At 44.9% G+C, this 23706-nt stretch overlaps 1 protein-coding gene across 8 annotated transcripts in view; it reads left to right on the forward strand.

The window, feature by feature from the left end:
- The window catches only part of ANKRD17 (ankyrin repeat domain 17), a 67416-nt gene that overhangs the window by 33266 nt on the left and 10444 nt on the right, over positions 1-23706 (forward strand). For 3 of the 8 annotated variants that reach the window (XM_039388033.1, XM_027714709.2, XM_039388034.1), the window contains exons 4-22: positions 1287-1434; positions 1720-1867; positions 2938-3171; positions 4240-4334; positions 7446-7683; positions 7845-8036; positions 8414-8523; positions 9339-9426; positions 9986-10113; positions 10612-10755; positions 11353-11455; positions 12990-13745; positions 18739-18887; positions 19982-20093; positions 20272-20417; positions 21436-21578; positions 22022-22235; positions 22629-22804; positions 23045-23207. In XM_039388033.1, coding sequence (XP_039243967.1) covers positions 1287-1434; positions 1720-1867; positions 2938-3171; positions 4240-4334; positions 7446-7683; positions 7845-8036; positions 8414-8523; positions 9339-9426; positions 9986-10113; positions 10612-10755; positions 11353-11455; positions 12990-13745; positions 18739-18887; positions 19982-20093; positions 20272-20417; positions 21436-21578; positions 22022-22235; positions 22629-22804; positions 23045-23207 — 3487 coding nt within the window. The remainder of the gene's footprint in view (positions 1-1286; positions 1435-1719; positions 1868-2937; positions 3172-4239; positions 4335-7445; positions 7684-7844; positions 8037-8413; positions 8524-9338; positions 9427-9985; positions 10114-10611; positions 10756-11352; positions 11456-12989; positions 13746-18738; positions 18888-19981; positions 20094-20271; positions 20418-21435; positions 21579-22021; positions 22236-22628; positions 22805-23044; positions 23208-23706) is intronic. The other 5 variants (XM_039388032.1, XM_039388036.1, XM_039388037.1 and 2 more) reach the window with 3 other exon arrangements.

A 23706-nucleotide genomic window follows, 5' to 3' on the forward strand; every position in this document is an offset into this window, starting at 1 on the left:
CGCGCGGGCCCCGCGCCGCGCTCGTGTCGCTGCTGCTCGCGGGGGGATGGAACTCTTACTCGAGCAGAATTGGGGCCAGGTTATCACCTGGGATTCTCCTGTTAAACGTTTCTGGACTGGCAGGTCTTGCAGTGGAGACTGAAGCAGCAATTAAAGCCACTTGGAATTCAGGAATCACGCTCCAGGGAATTTATTGTGACCAGCTATAAAAGCGTTTCTAAGCTCTTCAATAGTACGGGCCTTAGAACTGTACCAAAAAGTTGCAGATCCTAGAATGGGTCATTCAGTGGCAGCATGAGAGTAGCTTTACGATCAAAAAACACCTTTTAGGGAACTTCAAAAAATGCCTTTTTAATTGAGGGAGGAAAACAGTCCTGAGGAACTGGGGCTTCGTGGTGATCAGCATCACTTAGGACCCTGGACAGAGGCTCAGACAGGGATTCGCTACTCCTATGCGGGACTCCTTGGCTTTAGTAGTTGGATTTTGTCTTACTGGGTTGTTTAGGGGGGAAATAAAAAATTTATTTCCTTCTAGGCTTTCATTAAGCTTAAATAAAATGGAAGCATAGTTAGTAGGAAGAACAAGTGCTGCTGTGCTGGCTGGACATTTGTTCCATCTACACCGAGTAACTCCAAAGGAACATTCCTTGATGAGGGGACATGACACATGAAAAGCAGAATTATTTTGGGCTGTGGCTGCTTCTGTTCTATGTGCATCCCTCCTTCTCCCCAACCTCTTCTTTCTTGGGAGCAGTGGCTGTTGCCAAAGTTTTTACTGGGACAGAGGATCTGAGAAATAAAAATAAACATCGACATGCTGTGAACAGACATATTGGAGAACTAATTCTCCATATATTAAAATTGTGTCTGGTTACAAGATTCTGGTGTTTTCAGCACAGCACAGAGGGGAAGTGGTTTATTTTTTTCCAGGAGAAGAGTGATGCAGATGATTCATTTTATTTTCATTACCAGTTACAGTGCTGAACAAATAAAGCTTTCCTAAGATGGACAGTTGATTTCCATGTCCTCTGGTCCTGGGGTCTCCTGGAAATGTTTCTCCTGGAAGCTTCTGTTAAAAATTAATCACAGGAGTGGATGTGGACATGACAGTTTTCAGCCGAGTTAGCTGGGAAACCTCAAGTGTAAAACTGGCACCTCTTTAATTAGCAGTTGGCAGGTTTTTAGCTCATGTTTCCTTTTTTTGCTGACTGTGTCCTCACGGCAGGTTGGATTCCAGGCATTTCAAGCCCAGTCCACTCTCACTGCTGAATGCTCTCTGTCTTTAGCCGCAGCTTGGCCGAGGCTTGTTCCGAAGGAGATGTAAATGCCGTGCGGAAGCTGCTCATTGAGGGCCGGAGTGTGAATGAGCACACGGAAGAAGGGGAAAGCCTCCTTTGTCTGGCCTGCTCAGCAGGATATTATGAGCTTGCGCAGGTTGGTTTCCAGGCTCTTTGTAGTACGTGTGTGTCGTACAAGAAGAAGTGTGAAATGAATTTATTCCAGGCTTGGGCACCTGGAAGGGGGTGTTAATGGAGCGGGAAATGTCAGTTCGCTGGCAGACGAGTCTCACACACAAACTGAATGTTGCTGATGCGTTCTGGGTGCTTACTTTCTGTAGGGGTTTCTCACACAACGCCGTGGGGAAGGTGGGGGCTCGGGGTGGTGTTTGGGGCACTCGGGTTTGTCCCTCGGGTGTTGTTGATCCCTGTGTGCTGGCAGGTTCTCCTGGCAATGCACGCCAATGTGGAGGACCGGGGAATCAAGGGAGACATCACGCCTCTCATGGCCGCTGCCAACGGTGGGCACGTCAAAATTGTCAAGCTGCTGCTAGCTCATGGTGCTGATGTGAACGCACAGTCATCCACAGGTGAGCAGCGTGCTGGGAACCCCTGCAAAGCTGGGATTTGCGCTTGCTGGGGAGCTTGGCCTGGAAGTTTGGGAGGAGTGGCTCTCAGCCAAGCAAGGCAGAATGCTTCCTTGTGGTTTTACTGTTTAAATTCTTCGCTTTTTTTTTTTAATGAAACTCTAAAATGTTGTTGGAGAAAAAATACTATTGGATGCAGACATACAAAGGTGGATCAGGTCACTTAGTAACTGACAAGTGTTTGAGTATATAGGATTTGTTGTCACATTTTAAGCACAGTTTGGTAAGTTTGTGTATACACGTAAAAATTATTTGATGGCAGGTCTAGGAAACCAAGGGGACAATAGGAAACGTGAGAAAATGGCCCCCTTCCCCCTCTTCCCATGAGAATTTGGTAGGCATTTGTGTTGAAGTGACCAAATTGGGAAGTCGTCTAAGTTTCTGCAGCCTGGAAGTGGAGAGCTGGTGTGAAGTCAGCAGTGACTGACGAAGGGAGAGATGGCCCTGAGTGAGGAGGAGAGGGGTACCAGAAGACACCTTATTTACTTCTGTTGTGTTTTTTTCAGTGAAGTAGTCTCAGTAACAATACTGCCTTGACCTTTAACTTTTTTCAGGGTATCTTTCATAAAGGCAGATTCTTGGACTGTTTCTGTTCAGATGGGCGTTTTTGTGGTTTGTCTAGGGAGATGTGAAGATGATGGGCATTTTGGAGCCAGCCCTTTAGAGGTGTTAAAAACTTGATTTAGAAGCAGCAGTTCATTCTGCTCCCTGTTTTGAGCTTTCATTCTTAGAGCACAGTGTGTCCCTGCTGATTAGCAGGAAAAAGGATGGGATTTTGTGATGGAAGCTGGGCTGGCAAAGCGAAGAGAGGTGCATCAGCAGAGGCACAAGGAGATCCTCAGTCTGTCAGCACTGAGCTGCTTGGTGCCATTATTTATTTTCCCCTCCCTGTAGCTTGGAAAACCCTGTTCTATCAGATATCTGGGTAAAAACAGAACGGAGCATCAGGTGAAGTTCCCACTGCAGGAACGCCCTGAAATTGTGTTTCCAACCCTCCTTCTGTCCGGCTTTAGGCAACACGGCCCTGACCTACGCCTGTGCCGGGGGCTACGTGGATGTGGTGAAGGTGCTGCTGGAGTCGGGCGCGAGCATCGAGGACCACAACGAGAACGGCCACACGCCGCTGATGGAGGCGGGCAGCGCCGGGCACGTGGAGGTGGCCAGGGTGCTGCTGGAGAACGGCGCGGGCATCAACACGCATTCCAACGAGTTCAAGGAGAGCGCGCTCACCCTGGCCTGCTACAAAGGTACGGGGGCACGGCCCGAGAGCTCGTCTCCAACACGGGGTCCTTCAGCCCCGCTGTCGAGGACCAAGTGCATTTAAAGGCTGTGAACAGACACTTTGTGATGCTTTTACCCTGGCTGTGATATCCCACAGCGTGTGTGTGCCATGTATAAAATGGTCTGTGTGGAGAGTTTAAATGGTCTGTGTGGTCTGAGTTATGATGCTTGAAGATGCTCTGTGAAATGAATTAGGAGACAGGGAACTAGTACTATAGAATAAGCATGCTAGACCTTCTGTATTGTAGCTGTATTATAAAGAAAGCTCTACTGAGATACAGAAATTATTTCATTTTATAGGACTTAGGGCTTGAAAAACATGCAGAATCAAAGAGCTTGCCTTTTAGGTGTCAATGCTTAGACAACAGCCCTTTGTTGTCTCCCTTAGGCAGCAATCTTGCATCACCCAGTGAAGGGATGAAGATGTTTAATTAAGAGGCCAAATACGTTCCCTCAGCTCAGCAACTGCTGTTATGGTCACTTAGGACATGTTTTATTGGAGCCATTAGGGTGGCCCTTGGCATCACAGAGTAGTTGATGTTGGTAGCAGAGGTACCTGTGTGGCACCTGTGTAAAAGCTGGGTCTTAGCATTTCATTCATGTTTTTTGTCTGGCCTTGATAAATTCTTGGTTCACTGTTGCTGAAGGCTGTCATAAACCAGGGGGGATTTTTTTGTGGTGGCTATCAGAGCAAAGACAGCCAGTGTTTGAAAGAGAGAAGTGAGACCCCAAAACCCTTCCTCCCTGAGGAAGTGTTCTTGGCCTCTGAAGCCTGAAGTGAGGCTGGAAAGCAGAGGTGAAAAGTTAAGCCTGTGTGTGTGCAGTGAATTGGATCACACTTATAGTAACTACACTGTTAAACCCCTCTGCATATCGATTGCAGAGATACAAACACGCCTTTCCAGAGGAAGTGGGTATTTTGTGTTACAGTGTGGCCATCCATTACCTTCATTATGTACTTTAGACGCTTTCTGTGAGTTGTGAAACGCACTTTCTCAAGCAGTTTCTCTCTGTGAACTGTTTTCTCCACACAGGCCACCTGGAAATGGTGAGGTTTCTGCTGGAAGCTGGTGCAGACCAGGAGCACAAGACAGACGAGATGCACACTGCTCTCATGGAGGCTTGCATGGTAAGAGACCGTGGAATTTACAAATTACAGAACTAAAAGTGGGAGCTTTCTCAGTATTTGTTGAAATACTTTTAAGAATTCTAATGTGCTAAACAGGGTGTGCTGTTGAAGGCATTTCACATACCTAGATGATGTGGAAGGAATTTGTAAGCTGAGTTGTCTGTCAGTGTAGGTGGTTACCCATGTAACATGTTTCAGTGTGGTTCATATAGCCACGTGCTCCTTGAAAACATACAATCAGAAGCTGTTGGGGAAGCAACTGGGAAGTGGAAGGGGAAATTTTTAACTTGTTACTAATCAGTACTTTGATGTTGCTGCTTTGTCCATCTGAGGCAATTGTATTCATCTGAATATGTAATTTCACTGTTAAACTGAGAATTCATCTTTTAAACTTCCTTCTTCTCCTTCTCTCCAAATGGATTGCTCAGGGGTTGGGTTTTTCATGCCATTAGCCTTGTGTAGTGTCACATTGTGAACCCGTGGCCATGGAAGAGGGCAGTAAATCCCTGTTTAGCCTGCCCTTCCCTGAAACAACTGCAGCGGTTCTAAAATCAGCCAGTTATGTCTATTCAGGGAAGGTAATGGCTTTGGATGGGGGAATCATTAACAGAAACGATTATACTTCTCAAAGTTGTTGGAAAGAAAGTCACGTAGATAAACAGGACTCCAGCTGTCCTTTATCTCACCCTGAAATCTTACTAGAGCAGCCACATAAATATCCTGGGCGCTGGCCTGGCAGGTGATGATACAATTACCTTGTTTGATGTGTCAGTCATATTCTCATCAGGACATCTTTTTGGCACAGCTATGGATCAAGCCTTCCTTTCCTTGCCACTGTTTCCCCCCCTTTTACCTCCACCAACAGACCGAGAAAAGGCCATAAGACTCACAAAAACGTTGAGACCTAATTTTTATTAAGAATTACTGAGCAACAGGAAAAAATTGTTCTCTCATTTCTGCAGGAAGCTGTTCCTAGGGAGGCATTTCCACACTGCTGCTCAGAGCTGGCAGACAGTTGAGAGTCTCATTCTTCAGCTCTGCTGCAGAGAGGAGGCAGCTTTCTCCACCAGTATTTAAGGAGCCTGCAGTGTGAAATGAAGCAGAGCAGGGACTCCCATCTCCGCATGTTTTTTATGCAGAAGCAGTTACTGCTCTCCAATAGCACAAGAAAACTTCCTTCTCTAGAACAGCGTTGAACTTGGCTGTGTGTTGCAGAACTGTTTATCTGTGGCGTAGCGAGGGAGGGTTTAAACCTTGTCCTACAGGGCGTTCAGGAAGAGAGTTTTTACAGACTGCAGCTAATATTGATTTAATGCAAATGAGGTGTTGGGCAATGGCACTTGCCTTGTGGGAGCCAGAAGCAGGTTGGTCTAGTTTGCGTTTCCTCTCGCCGAAGCACCGATGCCCACAGAGCTTCGTCTCTAAAATCCACCTGCTGCTCTTCTGCAGCTCGCTCAGGGACTTCTGCTCTTTTAGCAGCTGGGAGGCTTCTCCTGGCTGTTGTAGGAGAGCTGAACGGCCCCACCCCATGGCGAGGTTTATGGATCCAATTCCCTTGTGTGGTGAAGCACCAGCAGTTCTCCTCCAGGCTGCTTGGCCCACATAGGGAGCTTTGAAGCCAACCTTGGTGCTGCTGTGTGCCGTTCTCCTCCTGGGTCGGGGTGAGCACTGAGCTGTCTTGCCAGAGCCTGATGGCTGAGGCGCCGTCTCTGCGATTCCCTGAGGAAAGATTCTTTATGGAGTCTTGGAGTTTCTCCCTAAAATAGTACTGTCATTTCATGTAAAAGGTGAATATGTCCTAGTTAATGTCCTAGATATTTTTCCAAGAGGAAATCGTGTTTTGCTCCCTGGATATCAGAAGAAGGTATAAAACACTTGGGAAAATGAAGCGGAAAAATGTCAGATGCAGTTTGGTATTTTGTCTGGAAAAGAGCTTTCTGGAGTTGTGGTTTCCAACTTGGCAAGGATGGCAGTGGCTGCGATTTGTTGCCTCTTAGGACTTAATCTGAGATCAAGGTATACTTAACCTTGTTCAGAGACAACCTTGGTTCCTGGGAGCAGCTGTTTATTCTCTGCAGTCCTCCCCTGTTTGGTGTGTCAGGTTGTGGTTACTCCAAGTTGGAATGATGGCAATTTCCTCATGGAGAAAACCAGCTTGGAGGGTTTGTGCTGTTGTTGGAGCACAGCGACCAGGCCGGTCTCTGCTTCTGTCTGAACAGAAGCAGAATGGAATGGCAGTTGGATGTGTCACTGTCAGGCCTCCAGTGTAAACACAGAGCTGAAAAGCCACTTCAAATAGCTCCTGAATTTATGGCATACTGAAAACATGACTGAGATCATATGCTCAAATATTTCTGAAGGAAGAAAGAACTTAGGAGCTACCTTTTGGTAGAACGAGTTTCATAGCGTGGTCACGGTACCTGGAAAACCCTGCCAGGATCCTGCCAAGGGAAGGCTGTTGCTCTGGTGGCTCCTGGGATGTGTGAGAAACCCGTGACAAATGGTTTTGGTTTGGCTTTCTCTTGGAGGGAGAAAGTAGGTCCTGACTCTGCTGTTAAATTGAGCAGTGAAATAGTTTTGCAGGAGTCAAGAGGCAGGCCAGGTCAGTGTACACGGCTGCTTCCTGAGAAAGGAGGGAAGCAGAAAGATTTCAGTGTTGTTCTTCTGGAGGAGGCCAGCTTCTAAAATAGTGGTGAGCTCCCTCTCGACTTTCTGGGCTTTATTTTGGGGTCCCCCCCCCTCAAGTAAGTTGATCCCAAACACTTGAACTTGAATCTGATATGAAGAAGTTGTCCAGCTTGTCACTTGCACCATCGACAGGCAGTTTGGATATGAGGTTCATGGCATTTTAGTTTTGAATTGAACCATATTCAGTAAAAACGTGCTCGAGGTTTCCTCAGGTGCTCGTTTAAGAGGAGATCTTTAGCCTTTATCCAAATGCTTAGAGAAAACAGGAAAACTGTTAAGCAAGTTGAATTATATTTTTGGACTCGTTTTACTCACTCCTTGCCTTCTGTGTCTGCGGAGGGAAGTTGAGCCTGTGACAAAGCTGTGTAGAAAAGCGGTTGTTCTGTTGGCCAGTCTGTTGACCTTGGTTTCTGGACTCCCCAGGATGGCCACGTGGAAGTGGCGAGGTTGCTGCTGGACAGCGGTGCCCAGGTGAACATGCCCGCGGACTCGTTCGAGTCCCCGCTGACTCTGGCAGCCTGTGGCGGGCACGTCGAGCTGGCGGCTCTGCTGATCGAGCGGGGGGCCAACCTGGAGGAGGTCAACGACGAGGGCTACACACCACTCATGGAGGCAGCTCGAGAAGGCCACGAGGAGATGGTGGCACTGTTACTGGGGCAAGGTAACTACTGGGGGGCCTGGAATTCCCCAGGCAACTGTACAGCTCTGGGGAAAAAGTTGTGTGATATTGATTTTGCTTTGGTGACAAGGTGCCTCGTGAACTAGGAAATGGTTTGTCTGCTGATCCTGCTTATTCTAACTGGGGTTTTTTGTTGTTTTAAGGAGCAAACATCAATGCTCAGACAGAGGAGACGCAAGAAACCGCCTTAACTCTGGCTTGCTGCGGAGGGTTTTTGGAAGTGGCAGATTTCCTCATTAAAGCAGGAGCTGATATAGAACTTGGGTGTTCCACACCTTTGATGGAGGCTGCTCAAGAGGGACATTTGGAGCTCGTTAAATATTTATTAGCTGCAGGTATGGAGTCAATTTGTTAACAATTTTGTAAAGGCTTAATCTGACTCTAAGAGAAAAATATCTTTTTCGATATTCATTACCTTTTTGTTAGCAGCTTCTTGAAGTTGACTGCAAAGGTCTGTGGAGCCCTAAATAATTTACTGGATGAACTCGTAATTTAGCTTTTGAAGATTGAATTGATATAAACTTGCTTGGAACTGGACTTACAGTTTATTTCTTTATTCCTGTGGAGTATGATCAAGTTAACAGTTCAATAGCTGTTGGATTGGAAGGAGGAAGTTTAATTTGCTGTGTGATCTTGTAAAGATTATGCAGACTTGCATGTTTTCTGTACTGAACTTCATAAAACTTACATGGTTTTGCCACCACTTTTTCAGGGGCTAACGTGCACGCCACGACAGCAACAGGTGACACGGCACTGACATATGCCTGTGAAAATGGCCACACTGATGTAGCAGATGTCTTACTTCAGGCAGGTGCAGATCTGGTAAGTCATTACCTTTGTAAAAAAATCGAATTAGGAAATAAAATAATCGCTGTCTGATGATTTGTTAATTTTTTTTTTGTTTGTTTTTGTGTTCACTGCTGAAGATTTACACGTTTGCAATACATTTGAATACAGCTATAGCAATTATCTTTTAACCTTTTCTTCTAACTGAGAAATGGTGATGGTTCTCTAATGTATTTTAGGCTGTTTAATTACCCTAAAGTGCTGAGGTTAGTTGCACTAACCAGTTACTCTGATGACTGATGTCTAAAGCATTTCCAAGCCATTCAAGGTTGCCTGGACAGGAAAATAGGGGATTTCATTCTTTTGTGACGGTATTCAGCTTCGAATTGTTGAGCTGATTCTGGGTTAGTCCTTTTACCTGCAGATTTGTTCTTTTCCTTATGCAACAGACAGTTCTGTTTGGGTATGGTCTATTTGGTGTAATGTAACAGAATTACAGTGGTGGAGGTAAAGTGATTTATACATTTCAGTAGGCTTGTACGTCAGTGTGTTGCCAGAAAGCGCAGTTAAATGTGGCAGAAGACATCCTGTTTAACTAAAATCCCCACCATGTGCCTCAGTGCTGCTTGTCCAAGAGTCTCACCTCTGCAGAGACAGGTGGTAGATGGCTCACCTGCCTTCAAGATACCCTCAGTTCAAATGTTAGCTGGGTATTTACGTCTGAGTTTGTGAAACACTAAAAAAATGATGTTCCATGTCTGAGACCTTTCCATTCAAAAAACCCCAGAGCTCACTGGCCTCTTTTCACATGTGGTACTTTGGATTTTGAAGCCTTTCTTTGTCTGCTCTAGGAGCATGAATCAGAAGGTGGAAGAACCCCTCTCATGAAAGCTGCCAGGGCAGGTCATGTTTGCACTGTTCAGTTCTTGATTAGCAAAGGTAAGAGCGTGGAAAGGTTTGGGTTCCCCTGATGTTAGAAATACTCTGAGTTAAGAACATGTCAGAACTAGTGTAGCTTCCTTGGATTTGTTTCAAATGTCTTAAGTGGGTCATTGATTCTCAAATGAGGCATGTAATGATCACCTCTGTTTCTGCTGAGATTAGTGCGAATGCAACTAGTGATAAAAATAGTGTATTGCAGTCTTTAATTCCTGGTTAAAGCATCAGTACTAGAGGTTACTGGGGTCTCCATGCCCCCGGTGCAGCCTTGGAGCAGTTTTCAGGAGTTTTAGCTTCAGGTGCCTGTAGGTTTCCATGTTTGGGCTGTAACTTGCTTGATGCTTTAATACAGAGCCTGGATTCTTACTTACTCTCTCTTGAGCTGATTCTGATGTTTTTTTCTTGTCTCTGCCCTGTATGGAGCAGGACAGCCAGCAAGATGGAATTTTCCCCGTGTAGATTGCAGAGTAGTTAAATTCTGTTGCCTTTGGTAGAGTTGTTTTGATGGAGCTTTTCAAGTCTTTTTTTTACCTGATCTTTTTCCCCTGTGTTTTTACAGGAGCAAATGTGAACAGGACCACAGCTAACAATGATCACACAGTGTTGTCACTGGCCTGTGCTGGAGGTCACTTGGCAGTTGTGGAGTTACTGCTGGCTCATGGTGCTGATCCCACACACAGACTGAAGGTTTGTCCCTCAGCTCCCTCATTCTCCTCTTAGATAATTTATCATCCATCTTAAAACTAAGGATACCCAAGCGAATTCTCTCCTTTTGTATTCTCTGCAACTGATGCAGCATGTCATGATTTAAATGGAAATAAGATGCAAGAGCCGGTGTTTCCACAAGCAGGTGTTGTGCTCATGAATATATTTATAGAAGTCGGGGTTAGGAGTGCAGGTCCATTGATCACCATGAATGTAAAGGTTGATCTCCAGTTGCAAGGTTGCAATTGTGGAAGAGGAAGGAAACATTTTAAAAGTACTAATTTTTTTTTTTTTTAAATAGTTCATTGAGGCCTTAGGTTTAGATGTGAACTTGCTGCAGATGGAGTGAACATTTATTAAGGCAGACAGCAGGCACTAGGTACTGCTCTGTGTCTCCCAAAATGCTGTGGTGTTGTTTTGGTGATGTCGGTGTTGTTTCGCTGGAGCTCTTCTCTAACTCTGTGATCTTCCCCTCTCCAGGATGGATCCACTATGCTCATCGAGGCAGCCAAAGGTGGTCACACCAGCGTGGTTTGTTACCTTTTAGATTACCCAAACAACTTGCTTTCTGCTCCTCCACCCGATGCCACTCAGCTGACCCCACCATCCCATGATCTAAACAGGGTAAGATTTCAGGGCCGGTGGGCTCTGGGCTTTTTTGCAGTTCTTTTTGCAGCCTACTCAGGAGTTTAAAGATGAGAGAAGAGTCAGTCATGTCATTTCATGAACACACCGAAAATTACTTTGAGCTGTCATGAAAATGGGGAAGACTTTTGAGCATTATCATATAGGTGTCATGAAAATGGGGAAGACTTTTGAGCATTATCATATAGTGCTTTCATAATTGTTATTAGTCTCTAAATATTATTAGAAAAAGTGTTGAGAGGGGGGGAAACACAGCAAGAGTAAAGGTCTGCATTAATGAGGCTCTTCAGAATTTAATTTGTGGCCCGTTGCGGCTTGTATTTGCTGTACCACAGTATAGCACTGTGCCATGCTGAGTGTGGCTTGGCAAGTAATTTTTCAGGTTAAAAATGCAAAGTGTATCGAGATCAGATGATCTCCAGTTGTTAATTATTGAACTCAGCATATTAAAAACCGTATGAACTGTTCTTAGTGACCGTTGAAGTCTGCTTTTCTAACAGGTTTTGCTTACCTTCTATTGCATTATAACTAGCATAGAGTATGAGAAAAGTAATCTGTTAGTCTCCGACGTTTTAGGCTCCTCGAGTACCAGTGCAGGCGCTGCCCATGGTCGTCCCACCCCAGGAGCCTGACAAACCCCCTGCTAATGTCGCCACAACCCTTCCCATCAGAAATAAAGGTCAGTCGTAGTTCTGCAGCTTATTTTGTACATATCCTTCCGAGGCAGAAGGTAGAGACTTGCACTTGTAGCAGAGTAGTTCCTATGAAGAGTGTTTATGGATTCAGTCAAGGAAACTGCAATTTTGAATTTATTTATTTATTTATTTATTTATTTAAGGATTTGCTTATCCACCAAGTATCAGTCATCTAACCCTGTAATCACAAAGCGTCAAGAAATCTGCCTAAGTAAATATGTTAAAATCTCTATTAGTCTGACATACTGGACTAATGCAAAATGTCACCCAGAAGGCTATAGAAATTGGATAATGGAAGTTGCAAAAATCATGTTAATCTCCACATTGTAGTTGATTTGATCACTTGTGTTTCCTTAGGCTAGCAGTCTCGGAGTGGGTTTGACTAATTGGATTGAAGGCGGAATTTCTTGTGCTATAAAATCTTTAGTCTGATGTGGCTCAGGTCCTCCCAGGACTAAATTTGCATCTATTTTGCTGTCGCCATTTTGACACTTAACGCTTTCTGTACGTAAGAATTCTCTTTTTCAAAACCAATTTTTATCAAGGATCAGCAGTAGGAAATACAGGCGTGCATGTCCTAAAATTAATCCTGTGTGTGCACTTGTATTGTTCTGGAGATACAGCGAGGATGGCTGGAAGAAGCCGGGCACCTCCACTGCCTCAGATCCTGAGTTTTGATTTGCCTTTCGCCCTTCAAAATTAACCGATTGTTGCTTCTCCACCTGGTATGGCAGAGCATGTCAGCTGTGTTACTGGGGACTTCTGCATAAAAGACCAGTTGGATTAGTCCATCGCTCGTTCTTGCAGGAAGGCTGAAATATTTGCCTTGCTTGGGCAGAGAGCTGAGTTTTGACACAGGCAAAATCATGTCTGCTGTGGATAAAATGTAGTGGCTAAACACACCCTGTTAGATCCTGCTAAATCTAAATGACTATCCTGGGTTCTGGCGCTGTTTGTCACCTGAGCAAAGCTGGATACCTGGAGCAAAAGGATTCCTAGTCCTAGAAAGTGTAAATGTACCGAGTACTAAAATGTACCGAGTCAGTCGCAAAACCGGTGGCCTAGACCAGTCCCCAAGATGTTTTTTGCATCCCTTGGGCTGTGTTCGTCCCTAAGCATATGTTCATGACCTAACAGCACACCAGACACAGAACACCAAGTAAAGAGACAGCATCCCCTTGCTTTTTGCTCCCAGTGTTCTTGTAGCAGCACTCGGTAACAGCGGCTCGAGACAATCGCTTCCTTTGGCAAAAGCATAACGATTGTTGGAGTAGACCTGTCACCGTAGCGCAGGGATACCCGGGCTGTATGTGCAGAAATGGGTCCTGTTAAATTGCAGTCCGGCTGCCGGGTTCCAGTGGGTAGGTGTTCCTGGAGGGCCTTCAGTGCGCGCTGAGCTCCTGTGGGTGCTGTGCCTCGGTGCGGACCCGGCCGGGCAGGGCCCAGCAGTAGCTCTGTAATGAGGATGCCATTCGTATGCACTTCCATTGGTTCTGAGGGGGTTTCTTTTTCACACAGCTGCTTCTAAACAAAAGTCCAGCAGTCATTTGCCAGCAAACAACCAGGATGTACAGGGTTACATCACCAATCAGTCTCCAGAGAGCATTGTAGAAGAGGCTCAGGGCAAGTTGACAGAGCTGGAGCAGAGGATAAAAGAAGCCATAGAGAAGAACGCTCAGCTGCAGTCCCTGGAATTGGCACACGCTGACCAGCTCACCAAAGAGAAGATTGAGGAGCTGAACAAAACGAGAGAGGAACAAATTCAGAAGAAACAAAAGATTTTGGAGGAACTGCAGAAAGTGGAGCGAGAGTTACAGCTGAAAACTCAGCAGCAGCTAAAAAAGCAATATCTAGAGGTAAAAGCGCAAAGAATTCAGCTCCAGCAGCAGCAGCAGCAACAGTCTTGCCAGCATCTGGGACTACTGACTCCCGTTGGGGTAGGAGAACAACTCTCAGAGGGAGACTATGCACGATTGCAGCAAGTGGACCCCATCTTGCTTAAAGATGACCCCCAGCAAGCTGCTGCGCAGACGGGTTTTGCACCAATTCAGCCTCTGGCCATGCCACAAGCTTTGCCTCTGGCAGCAGGTTCCTTACCTCCAGGGTCCATCGCAAACCTTACAGAACTGCAAGGTGTTATAGTTGGACAGCCAGTGCTGGGCCAAGCACAACTAGCAGGGCTGGGGCAAGGAATACTCACAGAAACACAGCAAGGGTTAATGGTAGCCAGCCCTGCTCAGACGCTCAATGACACGCTGGATGACATCATGGCAGGTGGGTTTACGTTGTTATGAGCAGGTATAATATTTGCTTGACCAGTTGAGGGTATGTCCACTTCTTTTTATGTGTGTGTGTGTGTGTGTGTTTGTGTATTCCCATGAGCTCTACAGCAAGTACCACTCACCCTCTGATCCCTGTCTTGAGGAGTTGGGAAAACTAGCTTTAACCTTTCAATTTGCAGGGCCGAGCTAATGGTGCCAGTTGGTCAGGTTGGTATGGTGGAGGTGGCAGTTTTAACTCTACTTAACTTCTGGGGGCCAGTGCTAGGTACAAACAGTTGTATTTTGATCTGATTGTAGCTCAGAAACAACACATTGACAGTACTGGTTAGTACTTTGGACTAGCGGAGAGCTGACTGGGAGGAGGCTGTGAGCAACTGCAGCACCACATTAAGCCTAGAATGTGTGAGGAGCTTATCTTCTGAATAAGAGCTGCTCTAGTAGTCCTTAAATAGTCTATCTAGGCTAAGTTTTTACTCCTGTTTGGAAAAAAAGATGATAATCCTATGACTTGTAAAAATAACTCCTCATAAAAATGGCTGCTTTGCCAGCAAGAACCGTGTTTAGCCTGACCAGGGGCTTGTCGTCACTTGTGAGAATTCTTTGCCCAGTGACATCAGTGCTTTAAGGCCTTGAGTAGTAAAATAAAAGAATGAAGCGGGGTTTATATGTGAGTTGTTAGCGTTGCTTTACTTCACCCCTTCAGTTGTGTTGCACTTAATCCCCTTTCCACACTAAAGCAGTGGCTGTGGTGCTCGCTGGGACTCCTCAGCTGAGCACAGGTGAACTGGCAGGACAGTCTTGAAAAATGATGTCACTTGATGAAAATGTACCAAGGTGCTCTTGCTTAGGCTGATGCAGTTCTGTTTTCCCAAGTGCTGTCTGTTTGAACAAGTCAGCTTTGCAAAGCATGTTAGGATGAGGGATGTGTGCCAGGGGCAGCAGGTCTCCAAAAAGGTTTTAGCCCAGACCTGGTCCTGCTGTACTGCAGGAGTTGGAGTATAATGGAGCAGAGTGAATGGAAGGTATGGTAAATGGCTAAACTACCAGGTGGGGATTGTTTAAAACACGAGGAACAACACTTTTTAAATTAGGCACCTAATGAGTGACTTGGTATCCAGGCAAAGCCTCATTACAGATGACAGAAAGTTAGAGGAGCTGCGGAGATTCTTTACTGGAATTCTCTTGTTAGAAGTGAAGCCTAGACATAGACTGGAAGTGAATAAAAATAAATGGATGCATGAAAAAGTATATAAAACTACATTTATTGTGCTCTGATAGTGAAAATTTCTTTCCTGTGGAGATGCTGGGATACAGGACAATAGCAATTCAAGAGTTGGGATAATTACAGTTCCTGGTAACTTATGAAGAATCTTTGCAATGCTCTTCAGTTGTGTTTAAATGTAACTTAAACCCCGAGTTAGGACATTTGCCATGTGTTTAACTGCATGTAACATGTTGAGAAGGCGTGATTTCGGGTCCCCTGCCACGTACCCAAATTCCCGTGCGTGCCTTTTGGAGCATGGCAGGTATTTGCCCTGTGACTTGGAGTGAATGTTTTTGTACTGCCCAGCCCCACTCATTAGCACATGTGTGCACACGTGCACCTGGGCATGAGGGCTCAGCTCACTCCTGGGAAGGGGCTGATTTTCAGGGGGTTTTAAGTGAGAGCAGACACAGACCTGAGTACAGAAAGTCAGTGCCAGCCTGAATACACACATCAGAATTCAGCACGGAGCTGAAATGGGCTCAGTGTAACACAGAACATTTAAACAGCACCTGAACGTTCGATAGGTAGCTCTGAGTGTGGCTTTAATAGAAGCTTCTAGAGTATTGCCATGGATTTAAATTCCTGTTTCTGAGATGTCTTGAGTTTAGTTCCATGGCAGAGCTGTGATTACAGCACCAGTTACAGAAACAAAGCTTCACCTTGACTGTGCAAACTTGATTTAATGTGCATCTCTGTGCCTAATTAGTTGCAAACAATGAGTAAGTAGCAAATAATCTTTCATTTTTACTTTTCTGATCCTGCTGGAATTGAGGACATGCAAAAAGTTTACTGTTGAGCTTCAGGTGTTCTTGTTTGCTGTGAGCCTTGTAAGAAGTATTTTTTAGTATTAGTTATGTAAGTCTTGAATGAAAACATTTAATCTGTTGAGTGGTATGGTAAAGATATAGAAGAAAAAAAAAGGCCCTGTTTTTAATAGTGAACTTTTTTCCAAGTAGAAACTATTGAAAGGGTTATGTTGAGTCCCAGAGCCTCACAAGGAACTTGAGGAATCTTGAAGCACTTGATAAGATGAATTCCTGGAAGCGACCTTGTGGGATGAACCTGTCTAAATGCATGTCAAAGAGTCTGCATTGACTGTAGGTCCTTATAACTGTGGAGTGCCAGCATCCCAGGAAAATCAGGCTGTGTGCCAGCTGGGACCCGAGCAGGAGCTGGTTTGGTGTGGGACTGCCCTGCCCCAGGGCACCTTGCACGCTGGAACTTATAACCACCCCTGGAGCCCTCAGTCCCAGGAGCAATGCTGGGTTTGCACTGGAATTCAGAACAGAGCTTGGGCTGTTGTAATCCGAGGCATGTTGTGCATCTCAAGTGCTCTGGAGTGATGGTGAGCCTGTGTGACAGGAACACGGCTTGTAAGAACTGAGGGCACCCCGGAGACACTGAGGGCACAGGAGGAGCTGATGTGGAACAGGCCTGGAGAGTTGGCCTGAAACCAGTTGGAAAAAGCTGAGGTGTGCAGTGCATTTATTGTAAGGTGTTTTTATATTCAGTTCCTCATCTTGGCTTATTGCAGTGCAGTGTGGAACAGCCTTTATCCGTGCACTGCTGACCTTCCAGGAGATAAGGAATGAGCGCATAAGGACAGCGCTGTGCCCACAGTCAGACAGCACTAGTGAGACATGGAATGGTCCTCGAGAAGAGGAAAGGGGAGTCTAAAGGTGTAAGAGAAATGCTTCTCGGGAGGGGGAGAAGGGAGCTGCTGTGAGGTGGCCTTTTTTCATTTAAATTATGAGAAAGTTGAGGTGTGCCCAGAAAGAAATCAAGATAAAGAGCAGCTGTAGTATCAGTTAGCACAGAACTGATAGTCTGAAACACTCTGCTAGTGAACTAGCTTTACAGACTTGGTTAGCCCAGGCATGAAGTAATGATGTTTTCATGGTGGGGTACAGCCTTGGAGTTCCATTTTGCCACTAGTCCATTAGAGTGGGTGGAGGAGCAGAGGGAAAAGATAAATACTGGACTATCAGTGTGTTTAGATTTGATGATCAGGCTAGTTGGCTGCTCTTCCCAGTGCTCAGGGATGTCGTGAAAATCTGGCTTATTGAAAACTTGGAGTGTTTGAGTTTGGGCACTGTAAAGATTCTGTTCGTCACCCTTGGCACGGTCATTATAAATTACAGCTCTGCACAGGTAATGTTGAAATAAATATCATCAAATCATTACCCATAAAAATAAACGTTGTGTCCTAGTGAAATGTGCTGTAGAGATATAAAGTATATTTGTGGATTGTTGATGAATCATACATGTCTCTCTCTTTTTTGGGGGGGAAGGAGGGGTTGGGTTTTTTCCTCCCCCTCACTGCAAAAGTGAAGAATAGACTTTACCTGAATTAAGGCCTTCTTAACTAACTTTTTTTTTTTTTTTTTTAAGTCTAAGAACTTTAATAGTGTCTCTTGTAACATAGCAGATGTTCCTCAGTCCCCATACTGGGACAGGAACAGGAATTCTTAGCAACTCTTTAAAACACGTGCTGTTTTTGACCTTACATCAAAATATTTCATCATAGCTTCTTTATGTCTCTTTTAATCCATACCAGTGGGATTTCTAAGGTGAGATAAGTTTGCAAAAGGCACTTGAATGTAAAGATCAAGGGAGTTTGAATCCTGAATTCTGATTTACCCTTAAATATAAGGTTAATGATACTTTTTGCCTTAGAAGTTGGGGGTTCTTTGTTTCTCACAGTGACATTTATTAGCTGCTTTGCTGGGATTTTGTGTAGGAAGTACAGAAATTAATAATAAGTGTAAAACACAGGTGCTTTGCAGAGATGGGAGCACACAACTTGGAATATTAGGGTACAGGTTTTGGGGCATCTGTTGGAAAACTTTGTTTCATTTTGCAGTTCAAGGTGCTTTTGTCAACTGGACAGAAGTGAGCAGTGCTTCGTTTGCTCCTTTGCTGTCACACCTGAGAAACACCTGGAGAAGTGACAGGGAGAAAACAACCCATTGAATTCTTTTGAGGAGAAGTAGGGAAATGGGAGTTTTTCCCCACAGGCTGTTTTAGATTCAAGTTCTCTCTGTACTTGGAAACCTGCTGTGTATGGAATGAGTTTCGGGGAGTGTGGCAGTCGGTGCTCTCTGTGTCATGTCCACACACTGTCATCCCTGTAAATGGTGTTACCTTTGCTTACCTAACACCTTGGCCAAAGTCTCTGCAAACTGGCTGTTCCGAAGCTTCCACTTGTCTGGTTTCAGCAAATTCTGCCATGTGAGCATCCTGACCCTGTTGCTTTTTCTTTGTGTTTATGGGGGGGTGGAGGGTGAAGGTTGGTCAGACCTTTATATGAAAATATTTAAACTGTTTTAAGAAAAACGTGTAGATACCTGTTGATTGGAGTTGTTCTGCAGCCCTGCTTCTAAAGGTATGGAACTCTGGTCCAAATAATGGCTGATTTGTTGGAGGAAAGATCATCGGGTTAAAAAAAAATAATAATAATTTTTCTTCTTGTGGTGGGCTTCTAGAAAACATGTCAAGCTGATACTTAACTCTTTCTTTGATTGAATACAGTAAACCTTTTTCATAGTTAAATTCAAAGAGTTAAATGTTCAAAGACTGGGTTAAATGCGTGGAATGTATATGTTGGTGGAAAATACAGTTTTCAGGGAGCCCTGTCTGTCGGTGGGAGTTCCCTTTATTGTCACGTCAAACTTGGAGGTGTTTTGCTTTGACTAAGTGTGGTTCTTCTGTCCAACAGCAGTGAGTGGAAGAGCATCTGCAATGTCAAACACTCCTACCCACAGCATTGCAACCTCAGTGTCCCAACCTCAGACGCCGACTCCGAGTCCCATCATTTCTCCTTCAGCCATGCTGCCCATCTACCCTGCTATAGATATCGATGCCCAGGTGAGCCTGCTGCTCTCACAGAGCCACAGAGTTGTTTTTCTCTGCACCCTGAATAATTCAGCAGTGCTAAACAGCTCTCTTGCATAATGGATTGGGATCTGGGGACTGGATTTGCTGCTTTTGGAAAGCCCGAACAACTCCCTGGAGAGTTGCAACTCACTCTGCTCTGTGCTCTCACCAAACAAAAGAGGAGGTCTCTGAATGACTGAACACTTGTATTTTTTATTCCTTTGTTGTCAGGCTTATGAGAAACAGCAAAGTTGTCTACTGAAAAATTAAATATGTTTCTGGCCTAATATGCTAAGACAAAAATAAGCCTTAGAATGTTGCACACTGATTTTTCTGGTTGTGCTTCAAGTTGTTGGCCAGTGATCACAGATATATGGAAGTCTTGAAACTAATAATCTCTGTGAAAAATTTTTTTTTTACAAGAGGAAATAATTCAAGCTCTCATTTCCACTAAAGAAAGGGTTTTTTTTGCACTGAAAATAATTGTTAAAAGGGCGACTTCGTGTTGACTTAGAGCTAGCTGGCCATCACCAAAAAGCATGCACATACTGCTTGGGCATACATGTGTGCAGAGCTCTGGGCTGTACATAACATGGCTGAGGTTTGGGCAGCATGCAGTAGAGGAAAGGCATGGGATCTTTGTGGAGGAAGGGAGAGAAACCTCTGAAAAGCCAGTCCTGGGTACCTCAGCTGCCTGTGGCACTTGGCTTGGTTTCTGCTGTGACCATGCCTCTGGTTGAACCGGAGTGTTAAGATTAAAGATAGAATTCTTACCTTCATTATACCATCTAAAGGTCACAGTCAAGCAGTGGTAAAGAAGTTAATCTGGTTAGGAGAACACAGATGACAACTCAGTTCCTGAAGAATCTCGGTTCTTGTCAGGATTTTTCTCAAATCTCCCAGCAGAGCTGACTCGGGAGGTAGAATCCTGTTAGGAACTAGCACACAGAAGATAGTTGTAGGGGAATCAATAAACACATCTTTAGCTTATAAATTGTTTTTGTTGTTTTGGCTAATGTGCAGTATAACATGGGCTGTCCTTGAAAAAGCGAACCTTTATCTTGTGTACGTGGTGTCTGTTTTAGACTGAAAGTAACCATGACACAGCCCTGACACTGGCTTGTGCTGGAGGCCACGAGGAGCTGGTGCAGACCCTGCTGGAGAGAGGAGCCAACATCGAGCACAGGGACAAGAAAGGTGGGTGTCTCACCCTGGCAGTACAGGCCCTCTCTGCTTTTCCACCCTCTCATCCTAAATAAATCCCCAGTAAACCCAGTCCTTTTGTGAAGCCTATTTAGGCTTGATTTTCGGGTGGTTTGACTCGCATCACTTGAGACATGAACATGGATTCTTCAAACATCCTTTTCCATTTCAGGGTTTACTCCGCTTATTTTGGCTGCTACAGCCGGTCATGTGGGTGTTGTGGAAATCTTACTGGATAATGGAGCTGATATTGAAGCCCAGTCTGAGAGAACCAAGGACACTCCCTTGTCCTTGGCTTGTTCCGGAGGGAGACAAGAGGTGAAGTAAAACTTTAGTCTTCAAAAGCAGAGTGTGAATTATATATTGTGTCAGTATAGCAAGGCAGCCTTCCAGAAAAGTTACAGTCACTTAATTCAGCGCTCTTGTTTCAGGATGGTGTGGTTTAGAAGGATGCTAAGATGTTCACATTGTTCCCGTTTTCCAATTTATGCTTTAAAACACGTCTTCTATAGGTTGCTTTCTCTCCTTTGATAACTATGCAGGTGTCCTCATGACTGCTGTCATTAGTGCCTCATTGTGGGCCTTTTGCCAGCATAATTAGGTGTGAAAGTGAATGTGATGAGTGTTGTTGAGAAGCAGGGGTTAGACACAAGTGGGTTCCATATATGAACCACATCATGGCTTTTGGGAAAGAAAATGGGAAGACACTGGGCTTAGGGCAGTAGAGGTGATGTCAGGATGCCCTCCTGCCCCAGTTTTAGTGTTAGACATTATATTTGTCCTGTGATTTCATGGGAAAACATTCTGATTGAGAATTGTGCAGGTCTAATCTAAACATTTTTTATGCCTAAGAACTGAAAGTGGAGCAAATTGAACATTGCACAAGAGGTGACACAAGGGGTTTTCACCTTGGTGTACATTGTTATTTTAAGTTGCCAGACAGTTGAGTTTATTGTGAAGTCCTCTACAGGGGAGGACAAAAAGCAGGAGTACTTTGTAGGCTGCATTCACATTGAATCTGTGGCTTTGGCAGTCTTTAAAGACTGCTGAAATAATCATAAGAAGGGTTCTCTTGCTGTGTTGTGCAATTTGGTGTGAATGGTTGAAGCATGCCAATGAGCAATTGATTTTTTACAGGAAGTTTTCCAGGGGCTTTGGGAACGTGGTTGCAGCCTCATCTGTTCATGGAGGCGAGGAGTGTAGGGAAGCAAGTGACTGAAATGGCTTTCTTACCACTGACATCTTCCAACAGGATAGTCAGGCTTGAAAACCATTTGTCCTGGATAGATTTGTAAGTTCTGGAGAAAACCAGATGTTCTTTCTTGACACCCTGCAGGTGGTGGAGTTGCTGCTCGCTCGAGGAGCCAACAAGGAGCACAGGAATGTTTCTGATTACACACCTTTGAGCCTCGCCGCCTCGGGTGGCTACGTGAACATTATCAAGATTCTGCTGAATGCTGGGGCAGAAATCAATTCCAGGCAAGTTCCCTTTGCACCCCTCCTCTCCTGGTCTTAGCTGTGAGTTAGGTGAAGAAAGCCTGTGTGTTATCCCTTTGTTTTCCCTGCGTAGTTTACTCTGTGTGGGCGTGTAGGTGATGCTTTTGCATCCATCGGGAGGTAGAAAGTAGCTCAGGTGTGCACTGCACAGGTCAAAGGGAAGGGCCAAGCACAAGTTGTGCTCCTCATAAGAGATGCCCATAAATGTAAAGCAATTAAAAAGTGACGTGCATGGTGTTTCTAAGTGGAAATACTAGTCCTATGTGATGCTACTGTGGAGAACCTCTTGTAGGTTCTTCAGTAGTAATTGGTGTGTAGCTGATTTTTCAGTCTTGGATAAGTACTCTGCCTTCACTAATCATAATCACGTTTATGAAATGACTTTTTTAAAGAGTTTTGGGTTTTTTTTCTTCCTTCTCTTTCAGAACTGGTAGCAAATTGGGCATTTCCCCCTTGATGCTGGCAGCCATGAACGGGCACACTGCTGCTGTCAAGCTGTTACTGGACATGGGCTCCGACATAAATGCCCAAATTGAGACCAACAGGAATACAGCTCTGACTCTGGCCTGTTTCCAGGGGAGAACTGAGGTGGTCAGCCTGCTGCTCGACAGAAAAGCCAACGTGGAACACAGAGCCAAGGTAAGGAGCAAACACTGCAGAAGTCTCCAAAAAGTGCTGCTTTGTAATCTTCACTTGGCTGTTGTTACCTGATTTTTCTTGCCTTTTTGTGCAAGTTAACTTTTCTAGTTCAGTTCTATACAGTTCTACACAAAATGTATATTGTATAGAAATTTTGTATAGAAAAAAAAATTATATAGAAAAAAATGGCTGCACTTAGGGGGGAGGGTTTTTGTAGTTACACGGTTCATCAAAAAGTGTGTTTCTTCTGAAGCCTTAATTCATCTTAAAGTGCTTATAAGTATAAGAATAATAAGCCATTATGTTCCTGGAAGTTGAAATAAATCCTTGCTCTCAAGTGAACCCCCTTTCCCCCCTGAATAATTGCTTCTTTTTCCTGCCTGCTTGTCCCAGACTGGTCTCACCCCGTTGATGGAAGCAGCCTCGGGGGGATACGCAGAAGTGGGCAGGGTCCTGCTGGACAAAGGTGCAGATGTAAACGCTCCCCCGGTTCCTTCCTCCAGAGACACAGCTTTAACCATTGCAGCAGACAAAGGGCACTACAAGTTCTGTGAGCTCCTCATTAGCAGGTACTGGATTTGTAAATGAACAGCTTAAAGAGAAATACGGCCTTACTTAGACTAATTTTCCCAGTATGCAATAATATTTCCTAATATGCACCAGGGTAGGAAATGGGAAAGGTTCTGTGTCTGGGACCATTCCTGTGAATTTGCATTTATCACAGGTGCTCAGATGAAGTTCTCTTTGGTGTCAGAGTGCTTCCTTTTGCCCAGAAGCAGGGGTTTGAAGGGGTGTGTTTGGCGTTGTAGGGGAGCTCACATCGACGTGCGGAACAAGAAGGGCAATACTCCGCTCTGGCTGGCAGCCAACGGGGGGCATCTCGATGTCGTCCAGCTGCTCGTTCAGGCTGGAGCTGACGTGGATGCAGCTGATAACAGGAAAATAACTCCTCTCATGGCAGCCTTCCGAAAGGTAGGACGTGAAGTTCAGCTTGGCTCTCGTCTGGGCTTGTCTTGATCATCCCTACACAGTTGTTAGAAGTAGAACGTAGCTGTCAGACACTATGTCAGGTCATTTTAGTACTTGGCCATGAGTATTCCAAAATAGGTGTGTGTGTCACCTGTGTAATATCTGTGTTAAATTCTAGTAGGAATTTGCTTTATAGGCAGTTTACTGAGGCTGGTTCTGGAGTGTGTGAGGGGTGAGAATTGCAGGGTGTTTTTGTGTGGTAGAACTGGGGGGAAATAAGATTGGTTCTTTATGCAAGAGAGGATGGAGGACTTTGGTCTAAAAAAGTGGAGTTCAGCCCAGTTTGAGTCTAGAGATGATTGTTGTTAGCCAGGGAGTGGAGTTGAGGTGCTGCAGTACTGGGAGGATCGCAGATGAGTGTAGGAGCCTACAGCTGTGAGAGCTGGGCATCTGAAAACCACCCAAAAAAAACCCCCAGAAGCAGAAGTCTGTGGAAGTACAG

The sequence above is a fragment of the Pipra filicauda genome, unplaced genomic scaffold, assembly GCF_003945595.2.
Source record: "Pipra filicauda isolate LSUMZ 115617 unplaced genomic scaffold, ASM394559v2 scaffold600_size242580_pilon, whole genome shotgun sequence".
Lineage (NCBI taxonomy): Eukaryota > Metazoa > Chordata > Aves > Passeriformes > Pipridae > Pipra > Pipra filicauda.